This window comes from Daphnia pulicaria, chromosome 9 (genome assembly GCF_021234035.1).
Source record: "Daphnia pulicaria isolate SC F1-1A chromosome 9, SC_F0-13Bv2, whole genome shotgun sequence".
Taxonomy (NCBI): Eukaryota; Metazoa; Arthropoda; class Branchiopoda; order Diplostraca; family Daphniidae; genus Daphnia; species Daphnia pulicaria.
Window position 1 is genome coordinate 2,680,070 of NC_060921.1, and position 27,537 is coordinate 2,707,606.

Below are 27,537 nucleotides of genomic sequence, written 5' to 3' on the forward strand. Positions count from 1 at the left end.
AAATGAAAATTTCATGAATATAATCCGAAATATAATCAAAGGAAAGGGAGAGATAAAAAGATAAAAGATAAAATGGTTAAATCAAGGTGAGAATTGGCAACCTAAACTGGGGATGTTGTATGTATTCGCTTAGACGGTGGCTGCTGTATCGTTCGCAGGAGAGTCAGAACGCCCCAATAAAACAATCCTTTTATTTTAAATATATCTCCTGCCATTGAGGAATTACAATTCGAAGGAGCAATTCGTTCCTTCCGCAGCTGAAGTCAGTCATTTTCTGTGGTACGTTTCAATTCTATTACAAGCTTGATCTCTATATTTTCTGTCGTCGGCTTTGTCCCCTTCAGGCTTTGTGTGTTTGCTTGGGTAAGAATGGGTTAAGAAACTCAGACACACAGAAAAAAAAAAAAACTAGAAATGGGTTTCCATTATTGTAGTCCCAGGATTGAAACTTGAGTTAGCAACACATTTTCCCATAGGGATTACATGAGTTATTTAATAACTTTCCCAGTAATCATTTCTGTGTAATTGAGTGCTGTTATCTAATAATAAGTTAATGGATAAGATTGTACTTTGTCCATGAAAAGTTGGAAAGCTTCCAAAACCTTTATTTTGCCAATTCTTTTAATTTTGTTTGTTTGTTTTTATAGCAGATTGATCTGGAGATCTCATTACTACATCAGCTGCTCCATGTCCACATCTGGAGCAGGTCCGTCATCCAGCAATAGAGTCCAACACCAACAGGGCTCTAATAGCAGCAGTGGTCAGACTGAGGCTAACGGGAATACAACACCCTCACCTCCTCCTCAGTCCTCCACCAACCCAGCCACCACAGCTACTCCACCTGTAAAAGAAGCCAAAGAAGCTAAACCTAACCCCAAGATGTCTAAAGCACTCAGCACGTCAGCCAAAAGGTATGTTACTTGTTGCAGCATCCCAGTTTGACATTTCAATCTTCAACTTTTCATTTCTTACGCAGAATACAGAAAGAGTTGGCAGAAATCACACTGGATCCCCCTCCAAACTGCAGGTATGCCACAAATTTGCAGTGATAATTCAAAAGTTAAAAATCTAAACATTTTTGAAAAAATATTTCAGTGCTGGACCCAAAGGTGATAATTTGTATGAATGGGTTTCAACCATTCTGGGTCCTCCTGGATCAGTCTATGAGGGTGGGGTCTTTTTCCTTGACATTCACTTCTCTCCAGAGTATCCATTTAAACCACCCAAGGTAATTTGAGTTCACTCACCTCACAACATTTCTATGTCTTCTTTCTTTATTTAAGGACTGGGGTTTTTTTCTTCGCAGGTAACATTTCGGACGAGAATCTATCATTGCAACATCAACAGCCAAGGTGTTATTTGCCTGGATATCCTCAAAGACAACTGGTCCCCAGCGTTGACCATCTCCAAAGTGTTGCTGTCAATTTGCTCGCTATTGACGGACTGCAACCCCGCCGATCCACTTGTCGGCAGCATCGCCACACAGTACTTGCAGAATCGAGAAGAACACGATCGTGTTGCCCGGCTCTGGACCAAGCGTTACGCCACGTGATTCTTTTTGTTTCTTTCCTAATTTTTTCATTTCTTAAAAAAAAACTCCCCTTTGAAAAAAATCTGTCAAAATCCGCCACAACTCATGGAATTTTCTTTTCTTTTTTTACATAAAAAACAACATCCTCATTTGATTTGTTTTGGTTGTTTTCCTTATCATTACTCCCCCCCCCCCCCATCTAATTATTTTCGGCACACCTAGAGGATTTTTTCTTAAAGCTCTAGTCTGGTCCACATAAAACTTTTTTCTTTTAAAGTAAAAAAAGAAATTCCCTCCTATCCATTGAAAGACGCACATCTCGCTGTTTGGAATAAGGACTCTGTTTGGAAAAATTACGCAAAAAAACAAAAAAAAAATTCTCAACGTCCCGTCGTAACTCCCGCCCGCTCCCCTTTCCCAACCCCACACCATTCTCGTGTCATAATTCGAAATTTCTTATTAATGGTTTTTTTGCCCTCTTGGAATTGCAGAGGTAGAAGAAAATACACGACTTTGTTTAAAATCCCACGAATTCAAATTTTTTAATTTGATGTAAAATTTCATTTGTATTGATATATCTACAACAATCATTGTATCATTTTTTTGTAAGAAACGCGAAAGAATATCTTGAGGGAAGGTTAAGGTAAATATGATACCGGGATGGAAACATGTTGAACGAAAAAGTTTTACGCAAAAATCACATCCCGACTATGACTTAAGTTCATCAAGAAAATTCCATTATTTTAGCCCATTTGACCGAATTCGAATTCAAAAAGAGAACAATTAAAAATTCAATATAGATAATTTTATCTCTTCACCTGCTAAATGAACTAGACTCATTAATTAAGACACAACAAGAATTATAGAAGATATATCGAAGACAGGCGGATTCCCTCATGTTAAAACGTGCCCGTATTATATTTAACGAGCCTTCAAGTGCGGTTCAATTAGTGCTCCATTAACCCAATATCTTTCTCAGATGCTCAAAACAAAAGCCAAAAAAGTATAGCTGTTTTTAAACGGAATGATAACTGCCACGAATGGCCTTGGCCAAGAGACAAGCAAAGACAATACCAATCAATTGAATGAAGGCAATGCCAACCCCAATACCGGCAAACACACCTGCCTTGTGTTTGACTTGCTCGGCGAGCTCAGGGACGCATCCGACTGTCCAGAGTCGTTCGTCAGCGTCGGGACTCAAGATCATATTGGATCCGCAGCCAACTGTGTACTCCTTGCAACAGCTGTCTGGGACATTGATGCCATGGCTGAAGGTTGTGTTTGCCCAGTCAGTGTAATTCTTGACACCACAGCAGTGAACCTGAAAATTTGATTTTAGAAAATGGGTTAACTCTCTAAAGTCTTTGTAAGCAAAAATTATAATCACATTACCTCATTCTGCATGATGTTCCATGTCTCTGTGACTCCCTCATGACCAGTGACATTGTACTGTTGCTGAGCTTTGTACATGTTTTCAGTCAAAGTGACATCCACATCATTTCGTAAAACATAGGCAGCAATACCCCCAGCAAGTTCACAGATGAAGATGACTGCAAGGAAGACTGAGAACTACACACACACAAAATTTCCAACTGTTAGTCAAACCACCATTTGCCATAATAAAATCAAGGTCACTCTTACTGTAATCATCATGCAGTTATTTTCTCTGACTGCACCACAGCATCCGAAAAAAGCCACAAGGAAGATGACCACACCAACAATGATGAAAAGCATGGGAGCAGATAGGAATTCATTTCCCAAGAAATCCAGATACGTGGCATAGAGTCCCTGAATAACAGCCGCCGTGATGATGAGCGTAATGCCCGAAACCTGAGATGAGAAAAGCAATAAAAAGATTATTAACACGATATAATAATATACGGGGGTGGTCGTCGACTGCAGACACGAGGATCCCAGACACAATTTACGACCCCCTAACACAATAAAGGAGAATATCATCCACGCCACAAGATTGAACGCAACCCCACTACCGCAAAAGTAGTTAAACAAAAAAAGGGAACATATATAAAACTAAAAAAGAAGAAAACTGTATCCCCAAGAGAGAAAGGTAGTTGAAACAAGTTTTTCAAAAAGAGTTCGATGTGTTGACACGGTTGCCCGTGGCAGCAAATGGAAATTTGTCGAGCCATTCGTTTTTCTTTTCCCAGAAAAAGAAGTTATCACCCCCGTTATTCGAGGAAAAAAATATACGTAAGCCCCAAGTTTTATAGATTTCAAACCAGCCTGTGAACAAAAGAAAAGTCTGGCTCCATTTTTCCGTCATGCGTTAGAGCATCAGATAAAATGTCGAATAACACGAAACAAAAAATTGGGCATTGCAACAATGGGGAAAAACCACGTTAACATTCAGACACGCCATGTAGCAAATGACGAGGGGCGTTTTTGGGGGAACTGATAAAAACTTTAGAAACAATTTTTTTTACTCACAGCGAACAGTAGATTGAAGATGAAGAGCAAATACTTGATGAATTTCATTCCCGTCTCCATTTTGAACTATACAAAAGCAAATAAAACTTTGAAGTAAAACCAAAACCTAGCGAATAGAGTTGGCTGTTGAATTCGAAGCGACAGGAAGATGGTGCAACTAATGTCCTTAGGATACGACGACTTCTCAACGACTGAAACGGTAAAATGTTGCGTCTCCACTATCAAGACGAATGGGTCGCAGCGCCTCTAGCGGCACAATTTACAAATTGTGTAAAAGAAATAAAAAAACTAAATAGATCCGATGGTGGAATAGCGACAACGACGTGAAAAGTACGTGAAAGAGGGAAATCCATATTGATTAGAAACATGGAAATGGTTTGTTGTCGTGCTCTGTATCCGCTTGTTCAGATCCGGGTACATTTTATTTATTCGATCCAAGACTTGACTATAATAATAAGCGGCTTAGAGAGCTGAATGGAGCGGAAATTTATGCAAACGGATGGGGGCCACCACACACAGAAACGGTGACTCATTTTTATTTTTTAACCGTCTTTTATAGTTCCTTTCATCGCCACGTTGTTGGTGTATGCATGGAATGCCACCTGGATTCATCATCCGTGACGTCACGTTCATAATATCTTGCACAAATGCAAGAACGTACATTGCCACAAGTCGGCCCTGAGTTTTATTTTCCTGTCCTTCCCAAAAAATAAATAAAATAAAAAAAAGTACACATTTTATATATTGATTGGACCTTCAGTTTTCTGTAATTCTTTATTGCGTCTGGCTGAGTTTCGGCAACCAATCTTACTCACATTTTCCCAGCAGGGCTAATAATACAATGTCACCGCGAAAGGTTTCGTATGAGAAATATTCAATCGATAAAATCGATGTCTCTTGTGTGTCGTGATGACAAAGTGGTCAAATGAATTGTCGCCAGCGTCATCGTATGCGTCCCGGGAAAAAAAAGGGGAGATAAAATCAGTGAAGAAATCCCGGATGTTGATCCTTCCCCACTTGCACACGCTGATTCACCAAAAAATTCTCTATTCCAAAGCTGACGCGCGTGTGTAAGTGAATCATCTTGGCTTTTATACCCTCATCATAGAAAAATCCCATCAGATAATGGCACTCAATCCCGCGATTATCGATCCCTCACTCAAACTCCCGTAAAAGAAACACACGGGAAGGTAGTACAGCGTGGAGGGCTAATAAAATGAACATCTGGAATCATTTCCACCCGTTAACTTCTTCCCAGTTTACTACTTATTCCAACTTTCGTCGGCTATACAGCGAAATCACCTTAAGAGTACACACACACACAGCTCAGCGTTAACGATTTTTGACTTAACTAAAAAACAAAAATGGGCGCTGCAGCAGCTCTCTTGTTTGTAAAACAAAAGTCGAGTTTCGGACCCCGGTGGATGTGTTTAGAATCCCTATACACACTTAATAGGGTAGGGGAGAGCGTGCTGTGCCAAAAGAGTGACAGCTAGCTGCACTTCAAGTAGCAGGCAGGCGAGCTTGGGTATACACGCTTCTTGATTGCCTAATGGCCGCCCACATTTTTCTACTTTTTTCCATTTTAGATTACCAGCTCTTCAAGCATTTTTACACGACCCCTGGAAAAACAAACATGAAAGAACCTTTCATCAGAATGTCTTTTAAGTTTTTCGGCTATAATTAATTCATTCGTTGGATATACAAGGAAAGAATTCAAATCATTTACCCGATTTTTTTTTGTTGCTCTTGCCTGATGATGGTCCCCCCCTTCTCGGATGATTAACTTTGGACTTTTGTGTAGGACGACACAATAGTTTTCTTTTTCTCTTTCAGTTACTTCTTTTACTTTTGCAGTTTTTTTCTTTTTCTACGACTTTCATTATTTGATCTGACGTCAAGTTGGGGTACGTTTTTTCTCCTTTTCTCTCGTCCTTGTTGACGTTTCTAATCAGTTTCATCCAATAAGCAGCTGTACCGCCGCTGGCTCCAAACTGAAATTCATTTCAAGGAAAATCTAATAAAAATAAAGAAACATCATGAAATCTTATGGGACAATTCAAGAAACTACTTACACCTACACTTACGCCCGTTCTATCGTGTGTCAGGGTTATTGTTTGACTTTCACCTGTTCCGACTAAATAAAACACACGAATTATTATCGATCGACGAAACGGGCCAAGCAAGCAGCAGTTTACGCACGTTATTGCTATAAACCCCGAGGCTTTGTCTCTTTTTTTTCCCTCTTTGCTCGGTCACGCGGCTAATCTTTGCCATCTCCCACCGGACGAACTTTCTCCTTCCTATCCACTTCCGCTTTTTTTCCTCCCCTCCGGATCCAACGGCACGAACCTAACCCCCTCTTGAATAATACACCAAAGGATAAAACCGTTCAACAGCCCAGCTCTTTGCATATCTTTAGATATACAAAATCGCGTGTCTACGAGTTATTTTGTACCTTCGCTCAGTCGTGGGTGGGAGGGACACCCAGTCAGTCATCATATCCCCGAGGGGGGGGGGGGGGCAAAGAGAGAGATAGAGAATCTTCAGCAATCAGCTCCGCTTTTCGTCCCCGTGATCCACTGTGTCAAGGCTCGTGCTTGTTCTATATTCCACTCGAAATAAAAAGAGAAAGAAAGTAAAACCTATCGGCGGCGGGAACTTGCTTTTTTCTTTTTTTTTCTAACCCCCCGTCACGATTCGTTTTCCCGCTCCGTGCTGCTGCGTGGATCCAATCAGTTTGCGGACACAACAACTTGATTGCGAGAGATAAATAGATATAGCCCTTAACTCCTCTGCTACGGTATCGATTGAGTCCCCGAGAAAAGATATAGAGACTCTGTGTGGATATATCAGATTAATTCCGCTCGATTCCGGTGATGGTTTATGGAGGAGAGATCCTATGGCCTTTTTTTCTAAAAACGGGATAACTTGGTTAGATGATAATGGCTGCATAGCATTTTAGATTATGTGTACTGTGTGTGTCGTGGATCCTTTTGCGTCCGTCCTGCCGAGGCTGGTATTTTTTGGGGTTCCATTTCACGTCGCATCTGATGCAATTGCACGCACGAACTTGCACACATCGTTCTCTTCACACACGTGCATGAGAAATAGGAAACCGGCATGGTTTTCCCGGTTGCATTTCGTGTTGGCCGAAAACAAGGATCTGAAAAAAGAAATGAAAAGTTCGGAGAGAGAGAGAGATGTCTGGAAACGCTGATAACGCCATCGCACGCCGGAAGATGTCTCAGTTTGATTCGCTTTGAGGCGCACGAACGGTCGTAATCAACATCAAGCTATAAAATCCATGGTGCGCTTTTTCTCCAACAAACAAGTTAGGGGGTCGATACTATCAATGGGCAAGCAATCGCTAATTGTGTTTGCACGCAACTAATTAGCTATTAAATGATTAGTGGTTGTTTTGCGTCGAAACGTAAAATGAATGGGAACTTCGGTAATGGAAATCGGGGTATATCTGCGTTTTAGTAAAGCATAGTTTCAACAATTAAAATCAATTACATCTTATTAAAAATTTCAACTTCGTTGTCAGCAATTTCAACAATGCGAATCTGCAAATTCAATTAAAAACAAAATAGATATTTAAACAATTTGAGGATTTGCTATTTAAGTTAATTTAGTATACACACCACGCTGTGGCTTGAAGAAATAACCAATTTATAAACTGGTTCCCCATTTGAAACTGCAGTTAGCCACGATAATCCGTAATAATCAGATTCTCCGACGAACACAGGGGACCAAGACTGGAATGTGAAAGAATCGTATAAAACGTTAGGAAATGTTTAAATAAGAATTTGTAAGAAATGATATTTTTCTAGACGATTCGCCTTCTGGCTAATTAATTATTCTCATACCTCAGTGGACCAGATAATTATTTCGTTTTTAGAAGTTGACGCCAGAAATTTTCCATCGTGGGAGAACACGAGGAGAAGTACACAATCTGTATGTTTATCAAGAATGAGAGGCTTTTTTGTTTCTTCAAAGGGATTCCAGACGACGATCGAACCACTGCTCAGTCCACTACCAAAACAAGCTGACTTAAATTTTTTACAAATAAATAATTACAAGTTACTAACTAAGCAAAATTGAAATTGTTTGATGATTTCCTGGCCACGTCAATTTCGTCACTTGTTTTGTTATTCGGACGCCATGCAAAACAATTGCATTTTGGGTCAATCTTAAATGAGTGAATAATTCCTTCGCTATTCAAAGACCAAATCTAAAAAAGTAAAGATTGAATTAATTGGAGAATAATTATTAGGGCAAGTTACAAGATTACGTTCAACTTGTTTAATGATACAGATGCCAAATATTGTGTGGCTTCATCCCAAAATAAATTCCTGATGATACTGTCCTTATTGTTAGAAGATGGCAAAATTAAGACCCAAATAATAGAAACAATTCTCAATGGAAACTTACTTTGAGTTGAAATATTTTAACAAGGAATGGTTCGATTTCGTCAATTTGAAAAATTTTGATTGTGCTATTGTCGAACCCGACAATGATTTGCTGGTTATTCGTCCACGCCATATTAACAATATTTTCAGCACACATAATTGTGTGAAAAAGAGTTTTCTGTTTAAGTGTAGGGTATGAATTCCAAAGTAACATTTGCTGCCGATTCTAAATGAGAAATCAAAACAGCATTGAAGACAAAATATGTAAGGCGGCAAGCGAAAATGAAAGAAATTTCATAAATTATAGAAGAGTTCCTTAAAAAGTACCAGACGGAACACAATAGAAAGTTAGAGGTAAAACTATGCTCTCAAATGATAAATGATTAGTAAACGAAAAAAAAAAAAATAAGAAAGGAAGTTTGAAACTTACGCGATCATAAGTGGCAAATAACTCATGTTTAGAAGGAGACCAGTAGATTGCGATAACTTCTTCCAAATGCTGCTTCACTCGAAAGACCATTTCACCGACTGGATAGCTCCACACAGCGACGCAACCATCTTGGAATCCTGCAACATGGTCTCCCTTATGCTTATTAAAAAAAGAACGATCAAAAACAATGAAATTCATAATAATGAACAATAAAAAGAGAACTTACATCCCATTGAAGCGCCGTAATTTTTTTAAGGTTTTGCCCCTCAAATTTCAATTCGGCTTCTTTCCAGCTCGAAAAAGGTATGGAAACCTTGGAAGCAGTGAAAATAGTCAATCTATTGCATTTGCAACAAGCGAGAATGGGTAACGTTGGGTGAAAGTGGAAAAACACTTCTCCGTTGATTTCAGGCACCGACTTCACAACTTCCTTGAACTCATCTTCGTTATAGAAATTTAGAATTAATAATTACATCAAATGACAAAATATTTTTAGAAATGTTTAAGAAAATAATTTAAAAAAAAAAAAAAATACAACGCTAAACTGAACAAATAAGCTGAAAATAGCGTTTTGGTAAGATTGGTACCACTACACATTGATGATGCGACTAATAGTAGGCCTATTGATGGAACTTACATGGAGAGAAATCTTTGAAATATGCAGCAGCTATACGCAAATACTGGGTTCCGGTTTGGGATGGTTCTCCTACCATATACTTGATTGATCGGTAAGCATAGTGATTACTGCCTAATCCTAATCATAAAAGAAATTCGTAACAAACAAATTTAATAACAAGCTGAGATAGAATACTGCATACTGTTTAAATTGACAGGCATATTTTTTGCTATGTTGACAGGAATGGATGCGTTTACATTCCCAAAAGGATGTAACCCTCGGGACAAATAATAAAAGAAAAGGCATCCAGCTGCAAACACGTCTCCGTAAACTGTAAAAGCAAACGTGATTTTTTTCCTACTTTGCCTATTAGGTGAGCAAACGTCAGGTAACATCCAGTATTTTGGATGTAGGAGACAATCATTTCCCGAGTATTGTAAACTTTCATCTAGAGCACAATACGTATTACCCATTGACTAGGTGGATGATTTTGTTTTAATTTGAACTTACGAAGGGAATCTGAAATCTTAATTAAAACCGACTGAGACCGAACAATCAGAATCGAACTAGGATTAAGTTGTCCATGTACGAGTCCTTTGTCGTGTAAAAAGTTTAGTCCGCTGGATATTTGCCAAAGGGTGTTTGGTTTGAATGGCATAGGTCCCGTGTATTGCTTATTGCAATACTGTTCCAGGGTAGCGTCAAACCGCTCAAGAGCGAAATATCTGTTAAACAATCTGTATTGGAAATCACTGGTTTCAATAAAAAAGCAACAGAATTTTACCTCATGAGATCCACATCCTCTTCATATCCAATAATTTTCAATACATTTTCATGATTCAAAGAATTTGCTAGATGTTGATCGACGATGTTTTTCCAGTCTAATTGGCAGTCCACTTTTTGAATTCTTCTCACCACAACTTCTTTCTCTTGATCATTGTCGCGCCAATACCCGTGATGCAAGACGCCACACCAACTTGGAATCAATAGTAACTGTTTTTTGCAACACAACTTCTTCCCAGTAAAGCAATGTGTCTCTTCGATTCTTCCCTTTTTCAGTTGTGGTTCCATGCATTCTTGATTGGCCATCTAAATTATAACAAAGAAAAATAGTTAAATGGTTCTGGAAGCTCTGCACTTCCATTGTGAAAAAAATTATCTTGCTTCATAAATCAATAAAAAAAATTTTTCTTGCACACAACTTAGATTTAATTTGTGAGCATATAGTTCCCACACTGATGTTAAATCACAAAAATTCTGCGAACTAAATGTTGGTAAATGCAAATAAATATACAGCATAAGATTTGAAAGAAAGACAAGTCATTCTTGTATAATGCATGTATACAACGGCAAACCTACAGCTACAACACTGACTGATCAGCTTTCAATGAGCAATCAGCAACTTGCTGTCCTGATTGATGATCCCTTATAAATCACCCCTTTCACAAAATGTGATAAGCTTAATTTATGTGTATATGGTATGAAGAGAAAGAGAAAAACTTGTATCAAAATATCTTTAAAACTTTTAGATGAGATCTGAATATCTGATTGGTGAGGTCGTGAATTAATTTCAAAAGATGGCATGTATGTTAAATATGGGCACTTGGTCATTTGCTGTTTTCAACACAACAGCAATAACCATGAGAATAGGACTAAATATTTCGTAAAATTATGAAGTTTAAAGATTAAATTACGATGATCACTGATGTTGAAATAACGATAAAATTAAGTGATAAATATTTTGAAAAATTCGTGAAAAACTATTTCACGTGTTCACAAGTTAAAAACCATAAAACAAATAAGAAAGCATGGACGACGACGAACGACGAAGGTCGAAGAAGGTGATCAACTGAGCCATCTGGTGGATACATTTTTACAGCCACCTAGCGCCGATCGCTACGCGGGAGTAGATGGTCCTCTTCAAATTTTTGGTAAGATTTGATAAGAACTTGAACTTCCTTGACTTGAATTTCGATAAGAAGTATCAATGCAAAGAATTCTTAAGATAGCCCACTAAACGAATGCCCGATTTTCCCATAGGCAACTTATTGATTGTTTCCTCAGTATCAATATAAGAAAAAAAGAAAAGCAAAACAAGTAAAAGCGTGCCATAACTAGGTGCCCAAATTAGAAATTACAATAATGTATATTCAAATTAAATTTAACTAAACGTCTTCTGGTTTGAAATAACAGAACATGAAACGAAGGAAGTGTTTTGCAAAAAAGATCATACGTGAAAAAATTAACTGGATAATTTATCTGACCGCACATCTATAGGTAATTATTCCTCCTAAGCAGCGGTTATTCCATTTCAATAATAGCGAATTCAATAACGCGAACCTAGAATAAAATCAAATTAATTCATTACGTGCTTCGCATAGAAAGGACAATTTGAACTACAACAATAGTCTACAAACAATGCTGTACCTGGCCATCTTTAGAGTTAACGGCTAACTTATAAGCAGCATCGTCCGATGAATCGGTAGCCAGCCACGATAAACCAGTGGAATTTTTGTCACATTTCCCTGTGAATAGGGGTATCCAAGTCTGCAAGAAGAAAAAAACAGACAAGATATGTAGTCAACGAAGGTCGAAGATTAGACATTATTTGCACAAACGGGATAGCACTAGGGTCTATATCGATTAAGTAATTGAATAAATGCAAGGTTTTTACCCTAGTGGACCAAATGATGAGTTCACTTTTCAAATCCACTGATGCCAAAAACCGTTCGTTGGGTGAAAATAAGATTGAGAAGACCGGTTCTGAATGTTTCATTAACATCCTATGCTTTCGGCCCTTTGCCAACGGATTCCAGATTACAATTGATCCATTCTCTAAGCCACTAAACAAATAAATGGACCATGGAATATTCGGTTAATCATACTGGGAAAATTATGATAAAAAAATTGGGTTAAGTCTCAAATATGAATTCTTTACTCAATTTTCCCTAACTTCTAAACATCTAATTTTTAGCTCAATCAAACGCGATCTAACTTACTTACCAGGCTACAGTGAAATTTTCTGCAGAATTCCTAGCTGCCTCAATTCCATCGTCCGTGGTACCGTTCGAACGCCAAGCTAAACAGCAACAATACGAAATGACGTTCAGCTCATACATAGCCTCTTTGATGGTTGTGTTGAATGACCAAATCTGTGAATATGAAACGAGTTTATCAGTAAATCACGAGAGCGATTGGCAATTGTGCTACTTTGATCCATTTGTCATCCGAACAAGAAGCAAAATATAGCGTGGTGTCATTCCATTGTAAATCAGTAACAGTATTCTAAAATCAATCAAAACCAAAAGAATTAAATAATAAAATGAAATCGTAAAGAGTAAGAACTCACGCTGTGCTTGACTAGACAAGTTTTCGTTTTGTTTCCACCTATTTCAGATACTTGAATTGTTCCATCGACTAGTCCCTGCGCAATGAGATTCTCAGATATCCACTTCACGCATTCGACATTTTTCCCGTGTTCGACTGTGGAGACATGATTTGTGTTTGAGCCAACGGCTGTCGAATTCCACAGCAAAACTACTTTCTGGCCCTGGATTGGAAATGGAGATTAATTAATTCAGCGAACAATTACCGACAAGACCTTTTTACATTTTCACGAGAAGCAAATATGTTTGATCGATATGGATTCCATTCTAGTTGATCGACCTGCTTCAAGTGTTTCTTCATTTGAAAGAGGACTTTTCCACTTGGGTAGCTCCAGACGATCACAACACCGTCACTGTAGGCAGCGGCCAACTGATTACCTACATCCTTTTCGTTATTGAAGGTTTAAATAATCAACGCCACTCAGTTTTTAATATAAACTGAAAACAAGGTTTTACTTACATTCCATTCAAGAACTTTAATCTCCATCATACTGTGCCCTCGAAGCTTAACGGCATTTTCTTTCCAAGTCGAAAAGGGTGCAGCCCCACTAGTCCCCGTGAAAAATGTCACTTGATTCGACAGGAAGACGCAAGCGAGAAGCGGTTTTGATGGATGGAAACGGCTTATGAAATTCCCACTTCCCGGTACATATCTCAAAGTTTCTTTAAATTGTCCTGTAGTCGATCAAAATCATCCGTCTGAAACGTTTTTAGGGAAAAACCATATGTATCTTACGTTCAACAGGTGCTGATGTAGGTGAAGTCCCAGGCAATGGCAAATCAGCTCTGAAAAAAAAAAACATGTTTCTGTCTGTATACAATTATTGTATTTCAAAAATTACACTAAGTTTAAATGTAACAAATAAAAGGGTGATACTTTTACCTATCATCTTCTAGATCAGAATCCGATAGTTCAACTAAAGGAGGATCAAGTTTATTCCGAAGGGATTGGTACTCACGCTGAACTTCTTCCAGTTGCGCCATAATCTGTGATTTCTCCTTTTTAGTCGAGTTGCATTCATCTGACAAGGTTTGATTTTCCAGAGTCAATTTAGATTTTTGACTGGCCATGGCCATTTGTTGAAGCAAAAGATCTTGTTTTTCTTTCTCGAATCGTTTGCGGGTGTCCGCTAACAAACTTTTGAATCCTTTGGCCTGTTTTTCTTTAGATGCGGTCAGATTTTTAACTCGAATCTCCAGATCTGATAGTTTACGTTGGAGCGAATCCGCAAGCTTGTTGGCTTCATTTCTGGACAGAGTTAGCGCTTGAATCGAAACCGCCTTCAACGAAGTCCGTTGTTTCTCGACTTCAAGTTCAAGTTTCAGATTGGCAACGGTGGCTTCCATTTGGATTTGGGTGTTGTCACTAGAACCGGGCATAATCGCCAAAGTGGGAACTTGTATTGACGGATCGTTCACTTTTGGACTTACACTAAATTGTTTGGCAATGACGGTACGTTCCTGCAGTTGATTCTGAAGAACCAGCAATTGCTTCTGAAGACTTTGCTTCTCTTCCTCGTGCTTTTTGTGGTTCAATTCGACTTCGCGTTCCAAAACAAATATCTTCCACTGCAAGGATTCTGATCGCTCATTCGCTTCTTTTTTTTCTTTCGTTAATTCTTGCAAAGAGACAACCAGCTCCGATGTCTGTTTTTTCTCGGCATCCAGTTCCTGCTGAAGATTGGTGATTGTACCTTCCAGCTTGCGTCGATCGTTATCACTGGAGCTCTTCAAATCAGACAAGGCTTTCAAAGACATCCTTTCAGTTTGTAGAGACGTGACGTCAATTGTTTGGAGTTCTCCGATTGTCCGTTGCAAAATTGCTTCACGTTCCATAAGCTCCTTCTCAAGATTGATTTTCTCCTTCTTAAGTGTTGCCTCATTCAAGTCTTTTTCATTTTTCAAAGCCAATAGTTTTTGACGGAAGGATTCCGCAAGCTCTTCAGTGTCCTGCAGACTAACAGTGATTTCCATTATTTTCGTTCTTTCGACGTCGAGATCATGTTTTAGATTAACAGCGACTGCTTCCAGCTCACGTTTGCTACTCTCACTGGAACGGTGCAAATCGGAAATGGTCTGAACCATGACAAGTTGAGCTTCCGTTGATTTTTCCTTCTCAGCTTTGAGTAAACGTTCCAAAGCGACAATTTCAGGTACTGCAAAAAAAGAAATTATTACTGCGATTCAATAACCATCATGAATTCAGACTAACATTTGACATTTTTGAATTGTGTAGCGGCAATGCGCAGAAACTGGGTCCCGTTTTGAGGAGGTTCCCCGATCATATCCTTGATCAATTCATAAGCAAAGTGGCCTTTATGTAATCCTGAAATATATCACAAAAGAGTTATATAAGATTATAAGAGAATCTACAAACATATTTATCTTACTATAAAGGTTAACTGGGTTATTTTCTGCGATGTTGTTTAGAATCGATTCCATGTGGCCAAATGGATGCAGTCCACGTTTTAGGAAATAAAAAAAAAGACAGCCAGCAGCGAATACGTCTCCGTAAACCGTAGCAGTCGATTTTATCAGCAAACGGCCGTCTTGATCTAAAATAGTTGACCAAGACCGAGGAAACATCCAATATTTCGGATGACACAGACTTGTATTCGAACCAATGGATTCACCGTCTAAAACACAATAATAAACAGAAGAGTTTAATACAAATTTTTTTTTTCTGCAGAAGTAATAGAGCTTACAAAATCCGAAATCCGAGACCTTCATCATCAATGGCTGAGAACCAAAAATCAAAATTGCTTGAGGGTTTAGATTACCATGTGAAATCCCATTTTCGTGTAAATAATTTAGTCCGTTGGATATTTGACAAAGGGCGTTAGCTTCCAATGGCATAGGTCCCGTGTATTCCCCATTGCAATACTGTTCCAGAGTGGCGTCGAACCGTTCAAGAGCAAAATATCTGTTAAAACAAACCGTATTATTGAAATAACTGGTTTAAATTGAAGTATAATAATAAAGGAGTTACCTCCAACGATCCATGTCCTCCTCATATCCGATAATATTCAATACATTTTCGTGGTTCAGAGAGTTTGCTAGATGTCGATCAATGATGTTTTTCCAGTTCTCTCGGCAGTCAGTTTTCTGAATTCTTCTCACCACAACTTCTTTCTCGTGTTCATTGTCTTGCCAATATCCGAGAAACAAGAAGCCACACCAACTTTGGCTCAAGAGTAATGGATTTTGGCAACGCAAATTCTTTCCGGTAAAGAGCATTTCCTTCTCAATTTTCACCTTTTTCAGTTGCTGCCCCAAATATTCTTCACTAGCCATCTGCATCATAAAATTCATAATAAATAAGAGCATGAATGAAATCGTTCTGATGCTTAACTTTTATGTTGATGGCAAAAATCAATAGATAGAATGTGTTAACGTAAATTAAGTGGGCAAGTTGATCACAAATTGATGTTCTTGGAAAAGTATTATCAGTAAGTCAATAAAAAGAAATTTATAAAGCTAAGCTTTTAAGGTTCTAAAGCAGAATTTTAACCTACACTGTAGTCTAATCTTTTATAAAAAAAAGTAAACTAACGCTAAATCTGGGAATCAATTTCAATCCTAAAGGAATCAGAAACTTGATGTCCTGATTAATGATACCACAGCATGGATGGTATAGGAGTTACTCCTAAAGACCTAAACCATGCCACAGTCTGCGATTTTACCTTACACCTAATATTAAATATTGCAAAGTAAGACTTTGAGAAATTTGAAGTTGTAACTTATATCACCTTAAAATCTTCACATAGAACTTTATTTAATAATTAGTCGTGGGTTTACCAGTTTATTAGTTGCTAGTCTGTAGTCTGTACTGCTGCAGTAAGAACTGGAATTGAGGTTGTCTGCTAATAGCATTTACAGCGGTGGCGATTGGCACTAAACATTTTAATTGTTGACTTCTTCCGTGTCCTAAGTCCTATTCATATTCCATCAAAATCATCTGTATGATACATTTTTAGATAACCATATATATCTTACGTTCTACATTTGTGTTAATGAAGGTGAAGTCTCGGACAATGGCAAATCAAATATGTTAAAAACCAATTTCCTATGTGTATTCAAAGATTCTATTTCAAAAATTACACCACTTTATATGCAACAAATAAAAAGGTAATACTTTTACCTATCATCTTCTAGATCCGAATCTGACAGTTCAACTACAGGAGGATCAAGTTTATTCCGAAGGGATTGGTACTCACGCTCAACTTCTTCCAGGTGCGCCATTATCTGTAATTTCTCCTTTTTAGTCGAGTTGTAATCGTCTGTTAGTTCCGAAACTAACGATGACAGGATTTGAATTTCCAGAGTCATTTTGGATTTTTCACTGGCCATGACCATTTGTTGTCGCAAAAGATCTTGTTTTTCTTTCTCAAATCGTTTTCGGGTGTCCGCTAACAAATTTTTGGATTCTTTAGACTGGGCTGTGGGGTTTCCTTTAGATGTGGCAAAATTTTTTACTTGAATCTCCATGTCCGATAGTTTACGTTGGAGCGAATCCGCAAGCTTGTTGGCTTCATTTCTGGCCAGGGTTAGCGCTTGAACCGAAACCTCCTTCAACGAAGTCCGTTGTTTCTCGACTTTCAGTTCAAGTCTCAGATTAGCAACGATGGCTTCCATTTGGATATGGGTGTTGTCACTAGAACCGGCCATAACCGCCAAAGTAGGAACTTGTCTTGACGGATTGTTTTTTACTTTTGCTATCGCAGTATGTGTTTCGGCAATGACGGAACGATCCTGCAGTCGCTTCAAAAGACTACGCTTCTCTTTCTCGTGTTTTTTGCGGATCAATCCGACTTTCTTTTCCATAACTGATAGCTGCCGCTGTAAGGATTCTGAACGCTCATTTGCATCGGTTTTCTCTTTCGTTAATTCTTGCAAAGAGACAACCAGCTCCGATGTCTGTTTTTTCTCGGCATCCAGTTCCTGCTGAAGATTGGTGATTGTACCTTCCAGCTTGCGTCGATCGTTATCACTGGAGCTCTTCAAATCAGACAAGGCTTTAAAAGACATCCTTTCAGTTTGTAGAGACGTGACGTCAATTGTTTGGAGTTCTTCGATGGTCCGTTTCAAATTTGAATCACGTTCCAGGAGCTGCTTCTCAAGATTGATCTTCTCGTTCTTAAGTGTTGCCTCATTCAAGTCTTTTTCATTTTTCAAAGCCAATAGTTTTTGACGGAAGGATTCCGCAAGCTTTTCAGTGTCCTGCAGAGTAACAGTGATTTCTATTGTTTTCTTTCTTTCGACGTCGAGATCATGTTTTAGATTAGCAGCAACTGCTTCCAGCTCGCGTTTGCTACTCTCACTGGAACGGTGCAAATCGGAAATGGTCTGAACCATGGCAAGTTGAGCTTCCGTTGATTTTTCCTTCTCAGCTTTGAGTTCATTACACAAACGTTCCAAAGCGACAATTTCTGGTACTGCAAAAAATAATTAATTATTGTGATACAACAACCATCAAGAATTCACTTACATTTGACATTTTTGAATTGTGTAGTGGCAATACGCAGAAACTGGGTCCCATTTTGAGGAAATTCTCCGATCATATCCTTGATTAATTTATAGGCAAAGTTGCCTTCGTATAATCCTAAAATATATCAAAAGAGTTAAATAAGAATGTTTTCTTTAAACAGACACAAGAGATCTACAAATATCCATCATACTATGAAGGTTAACTGGATTATTTTCTGCGATGTTGTTTAGAATCGATTCCGTGTCGCCAAATGGATGCAGTCCACGTTTTAGGAAATAAAAAAATAGGCAGCCAGCAGCAAATACGTCTCCGTAAACCGTAGCAGTCGATTTTATCAGTAAACGGCCGTCTTGATCTAAAATAGTTGACCAAGACCGCGGCAACATCCAATATTTCGGATGACACAGACTTGTATTCGAACCAATGGATTCACCGTCTAAAACACAATAATAAACAGAAGAGTTTAATACAAATTTTTTTTTTCTGCAGAAGTAATAGAGCTTACAAAATCCGAAATCCGAGACCTTCATCATCAATGGCTGAGAACCAAAAATCAAAATTGCTTGAGGGTTTAGATTACCATGTGAAATCCCATTATCGTGTAAATAATTTAGTCCGTTGGATATTTGAAAAAGGGCATTGGCTTTCAATGGCACAGGTCCCGTGTATTTCCCATTACAATACTGTTCCAGAGTGGCGTCGAACCGTTCAAGAGCAAAATATCTGTTAAAACAAACCGTATTGGAAATAACTGGTTTAAATTGAAGAATATAATAAAGGAGTTACCTCCAGCGATCCATGTCCTCCTCATATCCGATAATATTCAAAACATTTTCGTGGTTTAGAGAATTTGCTAGATGACGATCAATGATGTTTTTCCAGTTCTCTCGGCAGTCAGTTTTCTGAATTCTTCTCACCACAACTTCTTTCTCGTGTTCATTGTCTCGCCAATATCCGAGAAACAAGAAGCCGCACCAACTTTGGCTCAGGAGTAACGGATTTTGGCAACGCACATTTTTTCCGGTAAAGAGCATTTCCTTCTCAATTTTCACCTTTTTCAGTTGTGGTCCCAAATATTCTTCACTGGCCATCTGCATCATAATGAATAAGCATGAATGAAATAATTCTGCTGCTTCAATTTTATGTTTACTGAAAAATGTCATCATACTTAATCAATTGATCAATTTTCACGTAAATTAATTGGGCATGATGGTCACCAAATGATTTTATTGTTTCAGTAGGAAAAGAATAATATTATCAAGACAATAAAAGGAAATGGTTCTAAAGCAGAATTTTAACCTTGAGTCTGTGGTCTTATCTTCCATAAAAAAGTAAACTAACACTTAATGTGTGAATTAATTTCAAGGTAAGGAATCAGAAACGTGATGTCTTGATTAACGATACCGCAGTCTGTGATTTTTTAAAAATATATGGCTAACTACTATATTTGTTGGATGGAGAAAAAAAAAACTATTTGTTTGGCAGTGGAAAATAGCCATTGCATTTGTCAACAAGATAAGACTTGAGAAATTTGAATTTGTAAAAAACTTATATTACCTTAAAATCTTCAAATAGAACTTTATTTAGTACATAATTTCGTGGGTTTAGCTGGTTTATCTGCTGAGTGCTGATCTCTGTACTGCTGCAGTTCTAGGCGTTAACTGAAATTTAGGTCGTCTGCTGTGCTGATTCGATTAAAAGCGGTGGCGATTGGCACTTAACATTTGAATTGTGTTTTTTATGTTTTGTTTTTATTCCAAATTACAAAAGAAAAGAGCCCTGCATCCAAAGCGCGAAATAAATTAATCTAACTCCAACGTGGGTAGCAATCAGTACCTTTAATTTCGTGTGATCAACACTAACGCAACACCAATAGTCCAATAGCGAATACCAACGATCAAGACATGCGGCCTGAACCCTAAAGCTCCTCGATCCTAACAAGTCATGTCTATGGGATTGTACCTCCTTACCCAATACTAATTGAGGTATTTATTCCATATGCATAGCAGAAAAAAATAAAGATTAAATTTTCTAGAAAGGCTCAGAATGCTGGCCGATGTTGTAATTCCGGTGAATTTTTTTTTCACGTCATACTGAAACTGCTGAAACCAATGTGGTTTTATTTTTATTTGTAAGTGATGTAACAAACATCTAGCCATACAAAATAAACTTCCACGAAGATGATTCAAGGATGGGCAGTTTTCTACAAGAGTCGACATTCTATGGCCTTTGTCAAACCAAAATGCGTCGTTCCAGGAAGTAATTTAATTTATATTCCACCGACTCAGAACCCCTCTTCCCAATTCATTGATTAAAATCTTGGAACGGATTTCTAGACGTATTGGTGATGCCGGTGTGAAGACAAAAAAACGAATCCTGGACAATTCTTCCGCAGCCAGAAGAATTGGCAGATTTCTTTCTTAGATACGATTTAAAGCAATAAATATTTCCCATCCCCATTAAGCTCTGATTAAAGTGAATTCCCACATCAGTTTCGAAATCCAAAAAAAGGTTTTATTTCGCTGAATCCATGTTACTGCTTCAAGCACATAAAAAGTAAAAACAGAAAACGTAGGAAAGGCTAGGTTAAATGGAAAGGGAGAGCGATTAACCAACAATTCAAATAGCTCTTCACTTAAATGAGCACATTTACATGCTGTAGCGGCCTATCTCGGTCTACTGCCCCTAGACAAAAACAACTTTTCTCTTCATCATTCTCAATCTTCATGCTTCAGTAACAATCTTATAGACGGATCAAGAAAGTTTCACTTGCAACAACACCATTTTCGACAATCAACTCCGGAGCTTCGTTTAAAGCTCCTAAGATTAAGGAACTCAAATCCTCGCCAATTCCGGCCATTGTCACCACCTGAGAATCTTCAGACGCCTAAACGAAATCAATTTATTTATCAACAAACAATTAACTTTCTAAAATACAAGAAGTTGTGGATACCTTAAGTTTCTCCTTCTCCAGCAAATTTGAACCTTCACTCTCGATGGAATCATTCACGTCACCTAAACAAATAAAAGTTCCATGGGGTAACGACAATCGACAGGTTAAAATAACGATTATAGATTGAACTGTTAAAATGTAAAAGGCACTTTGACGGTTTACCTGATTCCCCTTTGTCGTCGACAACATCACGACAAATGCCATTGCTGACACTAATGTCCTGGGGTAATTGATGGCCATTGGAGTGTCCCTCACGCTTATTGGGAATCTCATTGGCTTGAACGACGTTGCTGTTTTCGTGAGATAGCCACCCGATATTGCGTAGATCAATGACACCTCGAATAAGGGAACGGATACGGTCGGAAATTTCGGCCTTGTTACCGATCACCATCAAATTGTTCAAGTAAGTAGTCATCATTTCCCTGTTTTTCTAAATTACCAAAACAAAAAATTGACACGTTATCCTGAGTTAAATTAGGGGGAAAAGGACCAACCGGGTTCGGGTTTGGTTTCTTGTTGGGAACCTCTAAATCTTTGCCGATGGAAATCAGAAGAAAGCAGAGGCACTCGAGCGCTTCTTCATCTTTATCTTGGCTCAACAACCAGACGATACACTCATGTACAAATCTCAGAGGAACCACTTTGATTTTATACAATTCTCCCATAAACCTGAAAAAATTGCCCAATAAGTTTCGAAATATTACAATCACACAATCGTTGTACCTGATGTTTGCAAAAGCATATTTCCTTCGGTTATTCTGCAATTCTATTAGTTCCATCTCCATTTCAGCCTTCTTTGCCTCCTAGAAAATTAAGATTGGTACAGAATTTTATGATCAACAAGTTGAGCTTATCGTTACCGTTTCAGCGCAATCAATTTCTTTCTTTTTATTCTCAACGTCGTACTGCCCGGTGCTTGTCTTATCAAACTCACTCAGGCAACGATCCATCAGCATTGATCGGAAGTTCGGCGTTTCAGTTGAATTCGAATCGCACTCTGCCTTCTTTAACGACAAAGATTGGCACGTTTTGGCGTACATCAACGAGAGATTGGGTTCTTCAAGAGCCTATTTAAAGTAAAATAATTAAATGATAGGACGACATCAGTTCAAATAAACCACCAAACCTTTTCATAAATCAATTGAGAGACTCGCAACAAACGTTCTTCAGTGTTGAGATTCAAAGCTTTGAATTTTGGCAATGTTCTCCCAAACGTTAAAGGAGTCAGTTCATTCAAAATCTTAACGACGTTCTTGAGGTACTCCTGCAATCCAACAACAGAAATGCAAAATCTTTAATGAGATAAAGAGTCATTAATTTCCCATTTACCTCTATACCGACTCCATCGGGAATATACATGTCTTTCTTTTCCCTCAACTTAAAACGGTTTTCGGGTTTGCGTAAGTTTTCTTCAGATCGTTTACGCACAATCCTATTCGACTTCAAAGGTTCTTTATTTGAAAATTTCTAAAAATATTAAACCAAGAATAAACGTGACACTTGGAAACTTTGAAAAAGTAGGGAAACAAATAGTACCTTTGGCTGCGAAATTTTAGGAACAATCAAGCGTTCTGGTGAATTATTGGAAACGTCCTCCTTTTCAAAATAAATGGTGAAAAAATTTACTCAATAAAAAATGATATAAGCTAACTTTAAAGAAATAATAAAAAAAAAAATCAAAAATACCTTTAGCGGAGACCCACGGGTGATTTCTTCGTTGATCAATTTTTCAGGTAATATTTGGGATGTCGGGTTGTTTCGCAATTCCAAAAGAAAAACTCGGTCGTATATCTTTTTCCCCTCTGGACTCCATTGCTCTGTAATAAATCAATTTTTTCAGAACATTATAAAAAAAAAAAAAAATATTTCACATTTTCAGACATACTTTGGGAGCTCAGATCCTGTACAACCGAAGTTGTTTGTCCTGCTGTTACCTATAATCAACAATGAGCGCTAATGTTACAAAGTAGTTGATCTTCCAAAACAGAACATAGAAAATAATTTCTCCAGTGAATACAGTTGTTTAACAGTCTTTAGATTATATTACCTCTAAGCTGAAGAGATATTGGCCGGTTTTCATGCTAGCCAAATGGAGATCGACATACCTACAATGCAATGAGTGTAAAATGAAAAGATTCATTTAGTATTAAAAATTTAATACTTTTTTTTTGAAGACATTTCTTCACTTAGCTCCCCAAACACAGAGCACACGTCCAACAATGTCCTGGCAGAGGAGAAGGCCCCAAGAACAATCCTGCAGATAAATAATATGCTCACACTGCTATGTAATTTCAAAGAAAAAGATCGTTTTAATATTCACTTTTTATATTGGTTGAATGGGAATAAATTAAACGCTGTCTCCGCCCAGTTTATGAACTTAAGAACCACATTTTCCAAATGAATTCGGGCCTCAAGCAAATCAGAGACAGTCTGGTGTTGAAACGAAATAAATAGTACAGAAAATTACAAATTTTCACCAATTCACCTTAAAATCTTGTTACCTTCAGGGATTTCAGCTCTTCTTTTTTCAACCCAAGCCACTCCATGAGATCAAGCAAATAATCTAGGTCTTCTTTTCCTTTTTGAAGGATAAAACCTTGTTGAAGAGCGTACAATCGACCTAAAGAGGGAAAACAAGATGGATATTAACGCCGGAAGAAATACCATGCTTTCAAAATGCATACACCAGTAGCTAACAGCACAGTCTATCGATTCATAGTCGGAAGCAATATCCAGATACTGTTCCATTTCTTTCAAATTCGCTGGCAACGAGCCCAAAGAAAACGGAATCGCCATAATTGTGTTAAAATGTTTGAAATCAAGTATTGTTAGTTAAATCTAGGTAGAAAATGAGAGTGATCTATGAACACCATTCGATGCCACGCGTTTGAGCGGTTTGAACAAAATGAAGCTGAAGAATTTTGTCACGAGCATAGGCAAGTGCCTACTAATGCCCTTAAGCGATAACAAGGGAGCACTCTGGTGGACAAGTGGTTGGTCTGGCCTGCAAGGCTGCAAATAGTTCTGAATTTTTTCACCAGAAATGAAATCGGATGATTTTACGCGGAAATTATTTAAAAATCAACTTTCATTAAAATCAAAATTGTAACAAGGTTGGAATAAAATGATAAAAATATGTTCTACTGATTCCATTTTTTAAAATCCTTTTTAAAATTTATTATTTATACGTCATTCATACAATGCAGGTCAATACTTTATTTTCAGCACGAGTTCGGTAGCAAATAAATGGTAATCAATTTAAAAATATGTCAATTAGTTTGTCACTATAAATCGTTTAAAATTAAAGATAGAAAAGTACTTCCTAGAAGCAAATGCGGTGTCCTTAAGGTGTCCAGCATTCCAGCTGTATAAGAATGCGCTCATTAAAAATAAAAAGATCACGTCATAGGGCAAACATTGTTAAAAAACATATTTTCGAAAAAGAATATTCTCGCTGGTAACATCGACTGAAACTATGATGCTTTATGATTACTTTACGAAAATCAATTCCGATGATAAAAGGAAAGCGAAAGCTATGATGAGGCTAATAGATTTGCTCGTCTTTCGTCATGGCCGGAAGTGGACGATCGCTCGTTGTGACACAATGAATGAAATGCACGGATCGATGGAGTGGTCGGATGGTTGGTGAACGTCATGTCCGAATTCTTTCTTTTTAGCTGACATTTGTCCTGGATCACCAGGACAAATGGACAAAAGCCCTTTTGAGGTGATCTCAGACTTAGACATATGCTTGGGCTGTTCTATAATTGGAGAGATTTAATTACGTTTTGAGCAACAGAAAGGCAAATGAGAGAACTAGGATAACTGGCTGAGATATTTAGATGATAACTGACGAACTGAAATAGGAATACATCATTCAGAGTCGATTGACTATAGAAATTTCACGCCACAGACATGAAGGCAATCACTACAATGGTTAGTTTACAAACAATGTGAAAGATAAAAGAAGTAAAGAGACTCACCCGACGGTTACAAAATTTGTTATTCTTGAAAAAATATGACACTTAATTTTGACACGATAAACTGTCCGATTGTGACTTTCTAGGTCATGAAAATAAAATTTCAGTCAGGGTAAGCTAGAACACCCACCATGGCGGAAGAGATATTAGCGATCACTTGCCTATTTGTAAAGTTTCCCGTTATACCTTTACCCTCACTTACATCATACGAATATACGTTAATGCTAAAGATAAACTGCAAGCGTCGAAGTGTTACCTTAGAGACAAATTATATTTGCTGCCATTTATTCCTTCCTCCAATAAGTTTTGTCATGAACAAACATGTATAAATTTTTACTGAACGGTTATATTACCAATAATATTGAAGCGATTCTCCTTGTCCTGGACTTTCCCCCCATTGGCAAAGAGAATTCGGTACGCTGCTTTGTCTTTAAGGGTAGGTGATCCATCGGGCAAATTCAAAATAACGTCGTATTGGCCGGGAGGAAGTTCAGACGGAACCTGGGCGGTGACTTGTATGGAGGTTATTTTACCGGGCAAAAACGACCGAGGATCAACTTTTGGTTGATAGGGGATCGGCTTAACAGATTTTGACTGCTTTGTTTTCTGATCCCTCAAAATGATCTACAAAGACATAAAACATTCATTAGCACACAATTAATTTAGAAAACCGGATTCAGATACCTCAAGGGGACGCTCATTGTAGAGAGGAGCCACACCCGAGTTCTTAATATCGAGCGACAAACAGAATCTCGTTCCTTTCTTCACCGTTGACTGAAGACTTCCTTTGACGAGTTCGAAACGATAACCGATTTTGTTGCCGATATAATTGTAACATTTAGTTTTTTTCCAATCATCAATCACCTTCATTGTAAAAAATAATTGATTATAATAAGATTGATAGCCATTAATACTAATTAGTGATGTACTGCTTTGATGTAATCGGTATTGAGATAGGTGAACCTCTGTTTTTCTATTTGTTTCTTCGCCTCGGGGCAGCCAGTTATGTCGTTCTTTTTCGACTTTTTGCAAGTTTCACCACCGATCATGACGCTAAGTCCTTCTTCTTCCAGCCATTTCCGCTGGGCGGCTTCTTTTTCTTTGTTTTCTGTTTCAAAAGTTCCTGAGTCTCCATAATCGGTCAAGAAACAATCGTTATGAATTCCCAGACGAGCGCTTTCGCTCGTTCTATCACCTCCAGGTTTCAAATTTTTATCTCCGTAGAGTTTCTGCACATTTAGAAGGCAATTAATAAATTAGACCTACAGTGAAGTAACAATTAGGGCCGTACCTTTTTGGCCGCTGGGTAGCGGATCTGCAACATTCGACTTTTCGGTACGGCTTTCATCAAAGCCCTAACAATGTCATCGCGATCTTTTTGCTGATTTTGGTTCGGCTTCCATTCTTCCTTCTGAATTTGAGTCGCATAGTTCTTCGAATAATACCATTCTCCCCAGTGACCGATGAATCCAATTTGGACGACGTTAATCACATCGACATGTTCCTGTTAATCAAGAATAGAAATTCACAGTACACTTTATGCGCAAGCTGTATTCATGTACTACCTTGAAAATGGGCGCCAGCTGCTTGATGTGGCTTAAAAGTTGAGTTTTTTTCGCATCAGTTGTTTGGGGAAAATTGTAATTAGCGAGGTCGATATCTGATAAATCGGTCTGGTTGTAGCTGAATCGAACGATGCCTTTCATTCCGCCCTCGCGGAGAGCCTTAAAATCATTCCTTATGTTATTTAGTGCGACGTCGTTCAAATTTTGCTTCACGAACGGCTCGATGTTGAAGATCATCAAGGCAAGGGTCACACCCTCCTTGGCCCATCGTTTCATGTCCTCGGCACTAAGTTTACTGTACTTGGACAGTTCTATATCGTGGTGATGGTAATAGCCTCTCTCAGGATTAGCCAGTAGATCTTTATCTTTACAAATTCAGAGAGAGAAAATGACTAACCAATGCGCTTACATTTTCAATAAAGAAGTTGACTTACCAGTTCCCAGCGAAGAAAACTTTAGGGGTGTGCTTTGATCGCAGGAAAGCTTAGATGGACCTGGGCGTTCAGTAGATTTCCCTGGTTTGGCCTGAATGAAAATCAGTAAAATAAAAGTATAAAACCAGTTCGTATCAGCTAAATTGGTAAATTTGTCTTACAGTTTTACTCGGCTTTTTTGTCGTCGGCTTCTTGGTCGATCGCTGACTCAGTGAAAAATTACAGCAAGCCAGCACCACCAAGGCAAATAAAACGAAATTAGTCTTCATGGCTGTAGGTGTGATGATTCCT

At 38.1% G+C, this 27,537-nt stretch overlaps 8 protein-coding genes across 19 annotated transcripts in view; 1 reads left to right on the top strand and 7 right to left on the bottom strand.

The window, feature by feature from the left end:
* Window positions 1-27,537, bottom strand: part of LOC124313778 — a 311,762-nt gene that overhangs the window by 247,555 nt on the left and 36,670 nt on the right. The gene's annotated exons all lie outside the window — the stretch shown is intronic.
* LOC124313335 (F-box-like/WD repeat-containing protein TBL1X) overlaps window positions 1-27,537 on the bottom strand; it is a 258,370-nt gene that overhangs the window by 207,370 nt on the left and 23,463 nt on the right. The window lies entirely within an intron of this gene.
* On the top strand, window positions 113-1,685 carry LOC124313350 (ubiquitin-conjugating enzyme E2 E1-like). 3 transcript variants are annotated; one of them, XM_046778233.1, is made up of 5 exons: window positions 113-279; window positions 651-911; window positions 977-1,027; window positions 1,096-1,228; window positions 1,307-1,685. In XM_046778233.1, the coding sequence occupies exons 2-5, from the start codon at window positions 688-690 to the stop codon at window positions 1,550-1,552; spliced, it is 654 nt and encodes a 217-aa protein (XP_046634189.1). In that variant the 5' UTR covers window positions 113-279; window positions 651-687; the 3' UTR covers window positions 1,553-1,685. The 3 variants fall into 3 exon arrangements, with proteins under 3 accessions (XP_046634189.1, XP_046634188.1, XP_046634190.1); XM_046778232.1 differs by having other exon boundaries at window positions 115-279; window positions 648-911; XM_046778234.1 differs by lacking the exon at window positions 113-279 and adding an exon at window positions 348-363 and having other exon boundaries at window positions 648-911.
* On the bottom strand, window positions 2,085-4,182 carry LOC124313323 (CD63 antigen-like). The gene is made up of 4 exons (XM_046778194.1): window positions 3,980-4,182; window positions 3,173-3,361; window positions 2,924-3,100; window positions 2,085-2,852 (listed from the first exon to the last, which is right to left on the bottom strand). The coding sequence occupies exons 1-4, from the start codon at window positions 4,037-4,039 to the stop codon at window positions 2,547-2,549; spliced, it is 732 nt and encodes a 243-aa protein (XP_046634150.1). The 5' UTR covers window positions 4,040-4,182; the 3' UTR covers window positions 2,085-2,546.
* On the bottom strand, window positions 7,435-11,274 carry LOC124312936. Of its 2 annotated transcripts, none has more exons than XM_046777528.1 (13): window positions 11,135-11,274; window positions 10,225-10,529; window positions 9,951-10,165; window positions 9,643-9,888; window positions 9,462-9,578; window positions 9,051-9,265; window positions 8,825-8,983; window positions 8,417-8,620; window positions 8,277-8,351; window positions 8,074-8,216; window positions 7,852-8,017; window positions 7,627-7,740; window positions 7,435-7,548 (listed from the first exon to the last, which is right to left on the bottom strand). In XM_046777528.1, exons 2-13 carry the CDS (start codon window positions 10,527-10,529, stop codon window positions 7,495-7,497), a joined length of 2,013 nt encoding a protein of 670 aa, XP_046633484.1. In that variant the 5' UTR covers window positions 11,135-11,274; the 3' UTR covers window positions 7,435-7,494. The 2 variants fall into 2 exon arrangements, with proteins under 2 accessions (XP_046633484.1, XP_046633485.1); XM_046777529.1 differs by having other exon boundaries at window positions 7,604-7,740.
* LOC124312821 lies at window positions 11,568-20,017 on the bottom strand. 9 transcript variants are annotated; one of them, XM_046777308.1, is made up of 16 exons: window positions 19,872-20,004; window positions 16,380-16,516; window positions 15,816-16,120; window positions 15,532-15,749; window positions 15,217-15,462; window positions 15,039-15,152; window positions 13,710-14,982; window positions 13,563-13,612; window positions 13,287-13,501; window positions 13,050-13,211; window positions 12,790-12,990; window positions 12,651-12,725; window positions 12,444-12,592; window positions 12,115-12,283; window positions 11,868-11,987; window positions 11,568-11,780 (listed from the first exon to the last, which is right to left on the bottom strand). In XM_046777308.1, the coding sequence occupies exons 3-16, from the start codon at window positions 16,118-16,120 to the stop codon at window positions 11,742-11,744; spliced, it is 3,336 nt and encodes a 1,111-aa protein (XP_046633264.1). In that variant the 5' UTR covers window positions 16,380-16,516; window positions 19,872-20,004; the 3' UTR covers window positions 11,568-11,741. The 9 variants fall into 9 exon arrangements, with proteins under 9 accessions (XP_046633264.1, XP_046633262.1, XP_046633265.1 ...); XM_046777306.1 differs by lacking the exon at window positions 19,872-20,004 and adding an exon at window positions 16,576-16,674; XM_046777309.1 differs by lacking the exon at window positions 19,872-20,004 and adding an exon at window positions 16,625-16,661.
* LOC124312946 (eukaryotic translation initiation factor 4 gamma 3-like) lies at window positions 20,807-24,186 on the bottom strand. The gene is made up of 16 exons (XM_046777550.1): window positions 23,952-24,186; window positions 23,769-23,887; window positions 23,588-23,697; window positions 23,429-23,521; window positions 23,315-23,372; window positions 23,153-23,201; window positions 22,954-23,084; window positions 22,804-22,863; window positions 22,597-22,734; window positions 22,394-22,531; window positions 22,128-22,334; window positions 21,991-22,070; window positions 21,762-21,936; window positions 21,430-21,697; window positions 21,268-21,329; window positions 20,807-21,201 (listed from the first exon to the last, which is right to left on the bottom strand). Exons 1-16 carry the CDS (start codon window positions 24,061-24,063, stop codon window positions 21,058-21,060), a joined length of 1,944 nt encoding a protein of 647 aa, XP_046633506.1. The 5' UTR covers window positions 24,064-24,186; the 3' UTR covers window positions 20,807-21,057.
* LOC124313020 lies at window positions 25,516-27,536 on the bottom strand. The gene is made up of 7 exons (XM_046777685.1): window positions 27,408-27,536; window positions 27,247-27,337; window positions 26,813-27,177; window positions 26,539-26,751; window positions 26,177-26,476; window positions 25,932-26,111; window positions 25,516-25,871 (listed from the first exon to the last, which is right to left on the bottom strand). Exons 1-7 carry the CDS (start codon window positions 27,513-27,515, stop codon window positions 25,581-25,583), a joined length of 1,548 nt encoding a protein of 515 aa, XP_046633641.1. The 5' UTR covers window positions 27,516-27,536; the 3' UTR covers window positions 25,516-25,580.

Excerpts from the sequence above, each read along its gene's own strand:
- LOC124312936 (XM_046777528.1), bottom strand. The coding sequence starts at position 10,529 with ATGGCCAATCAAGAATGCATGGAACCACAACTGAAAAAGGGAAGAATC. Across the intron at positions 7,741-7,851 it reads TAATTATCTGGTCCACTGAG|TCTTGGTCCCCTGTGTTCGT; the intron begins GTATGAGAATAA and ends TTCACATTCCAG. Across the intron at positions 7,549-7,626 it reads TTTCTTCAAGCCACAGCGTG|ATTCGCATTGTTGAAATTGC; the intron begins GTGTGTATACTA and ends TTGAATTTGCAG.
- LOC124313350 (XM_046778233.1), top strand. The coding sequence starts at position 688 with ATGTCCACATCTGGAGCAGGTCCGTCATCCAGCAATAGAGTCCAACAC. Across the intron at positions 912-976 it reads CTCAGCACGTCAGCCAAAAG|AATACAGAAAGAGTTGGCAG; the intron begins GTATGTTACTTG and ends TTTCTTACGCAG. Across the intron at positions 1,028-1,095 it reads GATCCCCCTCCAAACTGCAG|TGCTGGACCCAAAGGTGATA; the intron begins GTATGCCACAAA and ends AAAATATTTCAG.
- LOC124313020 (XM_046777685.1), bottom strand. The coding sequence starts at position 27,515 with ATGAAGACTAATTTCGTTTTATTTGCCTTGGTGGTGCTGGCTTGCTGT. Across the intron at positions 27,338-27,407 it reads CAAAAAAGCCGAGTAAAACT|GCCAAACCAGGGAAATCTAC; the intron begins GTAAGACAAATT and ends ATTTTCATTCAG. Across the intron at positions 26,112-26,176 it reads ATACCGATTACATCAAAGCA|GTGATTGATGATTGGAAAAA; the intron begins GTACATCACTAA and ends TTTACAATGAAG.
- LOC124313323 (XM_046778194.1), bottom strand. The coding sequence starts at position 4,039 with ATGGAGACGGGAATGAAATTCATCAAGTATTTGCTCTTCATCTTCAAT. Across the intron at positions 3,362-3,979 it reads TCTTCAATCTACTGTTCGCT|GTTTCGGGCATTACGCTCAT; the intron begins GTGAGTAAAAAA and ends TTCTCATCTCAG. Across the intron at positions 2,853-2,923 it reads GGAACATCATGCAGAATGAG|GTTCACTGCTGTGGTGTCAA; the intron begins GTAATGTGATTA and ends TCAAATTTTCAG.
- LOC124312821 (XM_046777301.1), bottom strand. The coding sequence starts at position 16,699 with ATGCTATTAGCAGACAACCTCAATTCCAGTTCTTACTGCAGCAGTACA. Across the intron at positions 12,593-12,650 it reads CGGATGACAAATGGATCAAA|ATTTGGTCATTCAACACAAC; the intron begins GTAGCACAATTG and ends TCATATTCACAG. Across the intron at positions 11,988-12,114 it reads TCATCATTTGGTCCACTAGG|ACTTGGATACCCCTATTCAC; the intron begins GTAAAAACCTTG and ends TTCTTCTTGCAG.
- LOC124312946 (XM_046777550.1), bottom strand. The coding sequence starts at position 24,063 with ATGGCGATTCCGTTTTCTTTGGGCTCGTTGCCAGCGAATTTGAAAGAA. Across the intron at positions 23,373-23,428 it reads GAAATGTCTTCAAAAAAAAA|GTATGTCGATCTCCATTTGG; the intron begins GTATTAAATTTT and ends ATTGCATTGTAG. Across the intron at positions 21,202-21,267 it reads TGGAGAAGGAGAAACTTAAG|GCGTCTGAAGATTCTCAGGT; the intron begins GTATCCACAACT and ends GATTTCGTTTAG.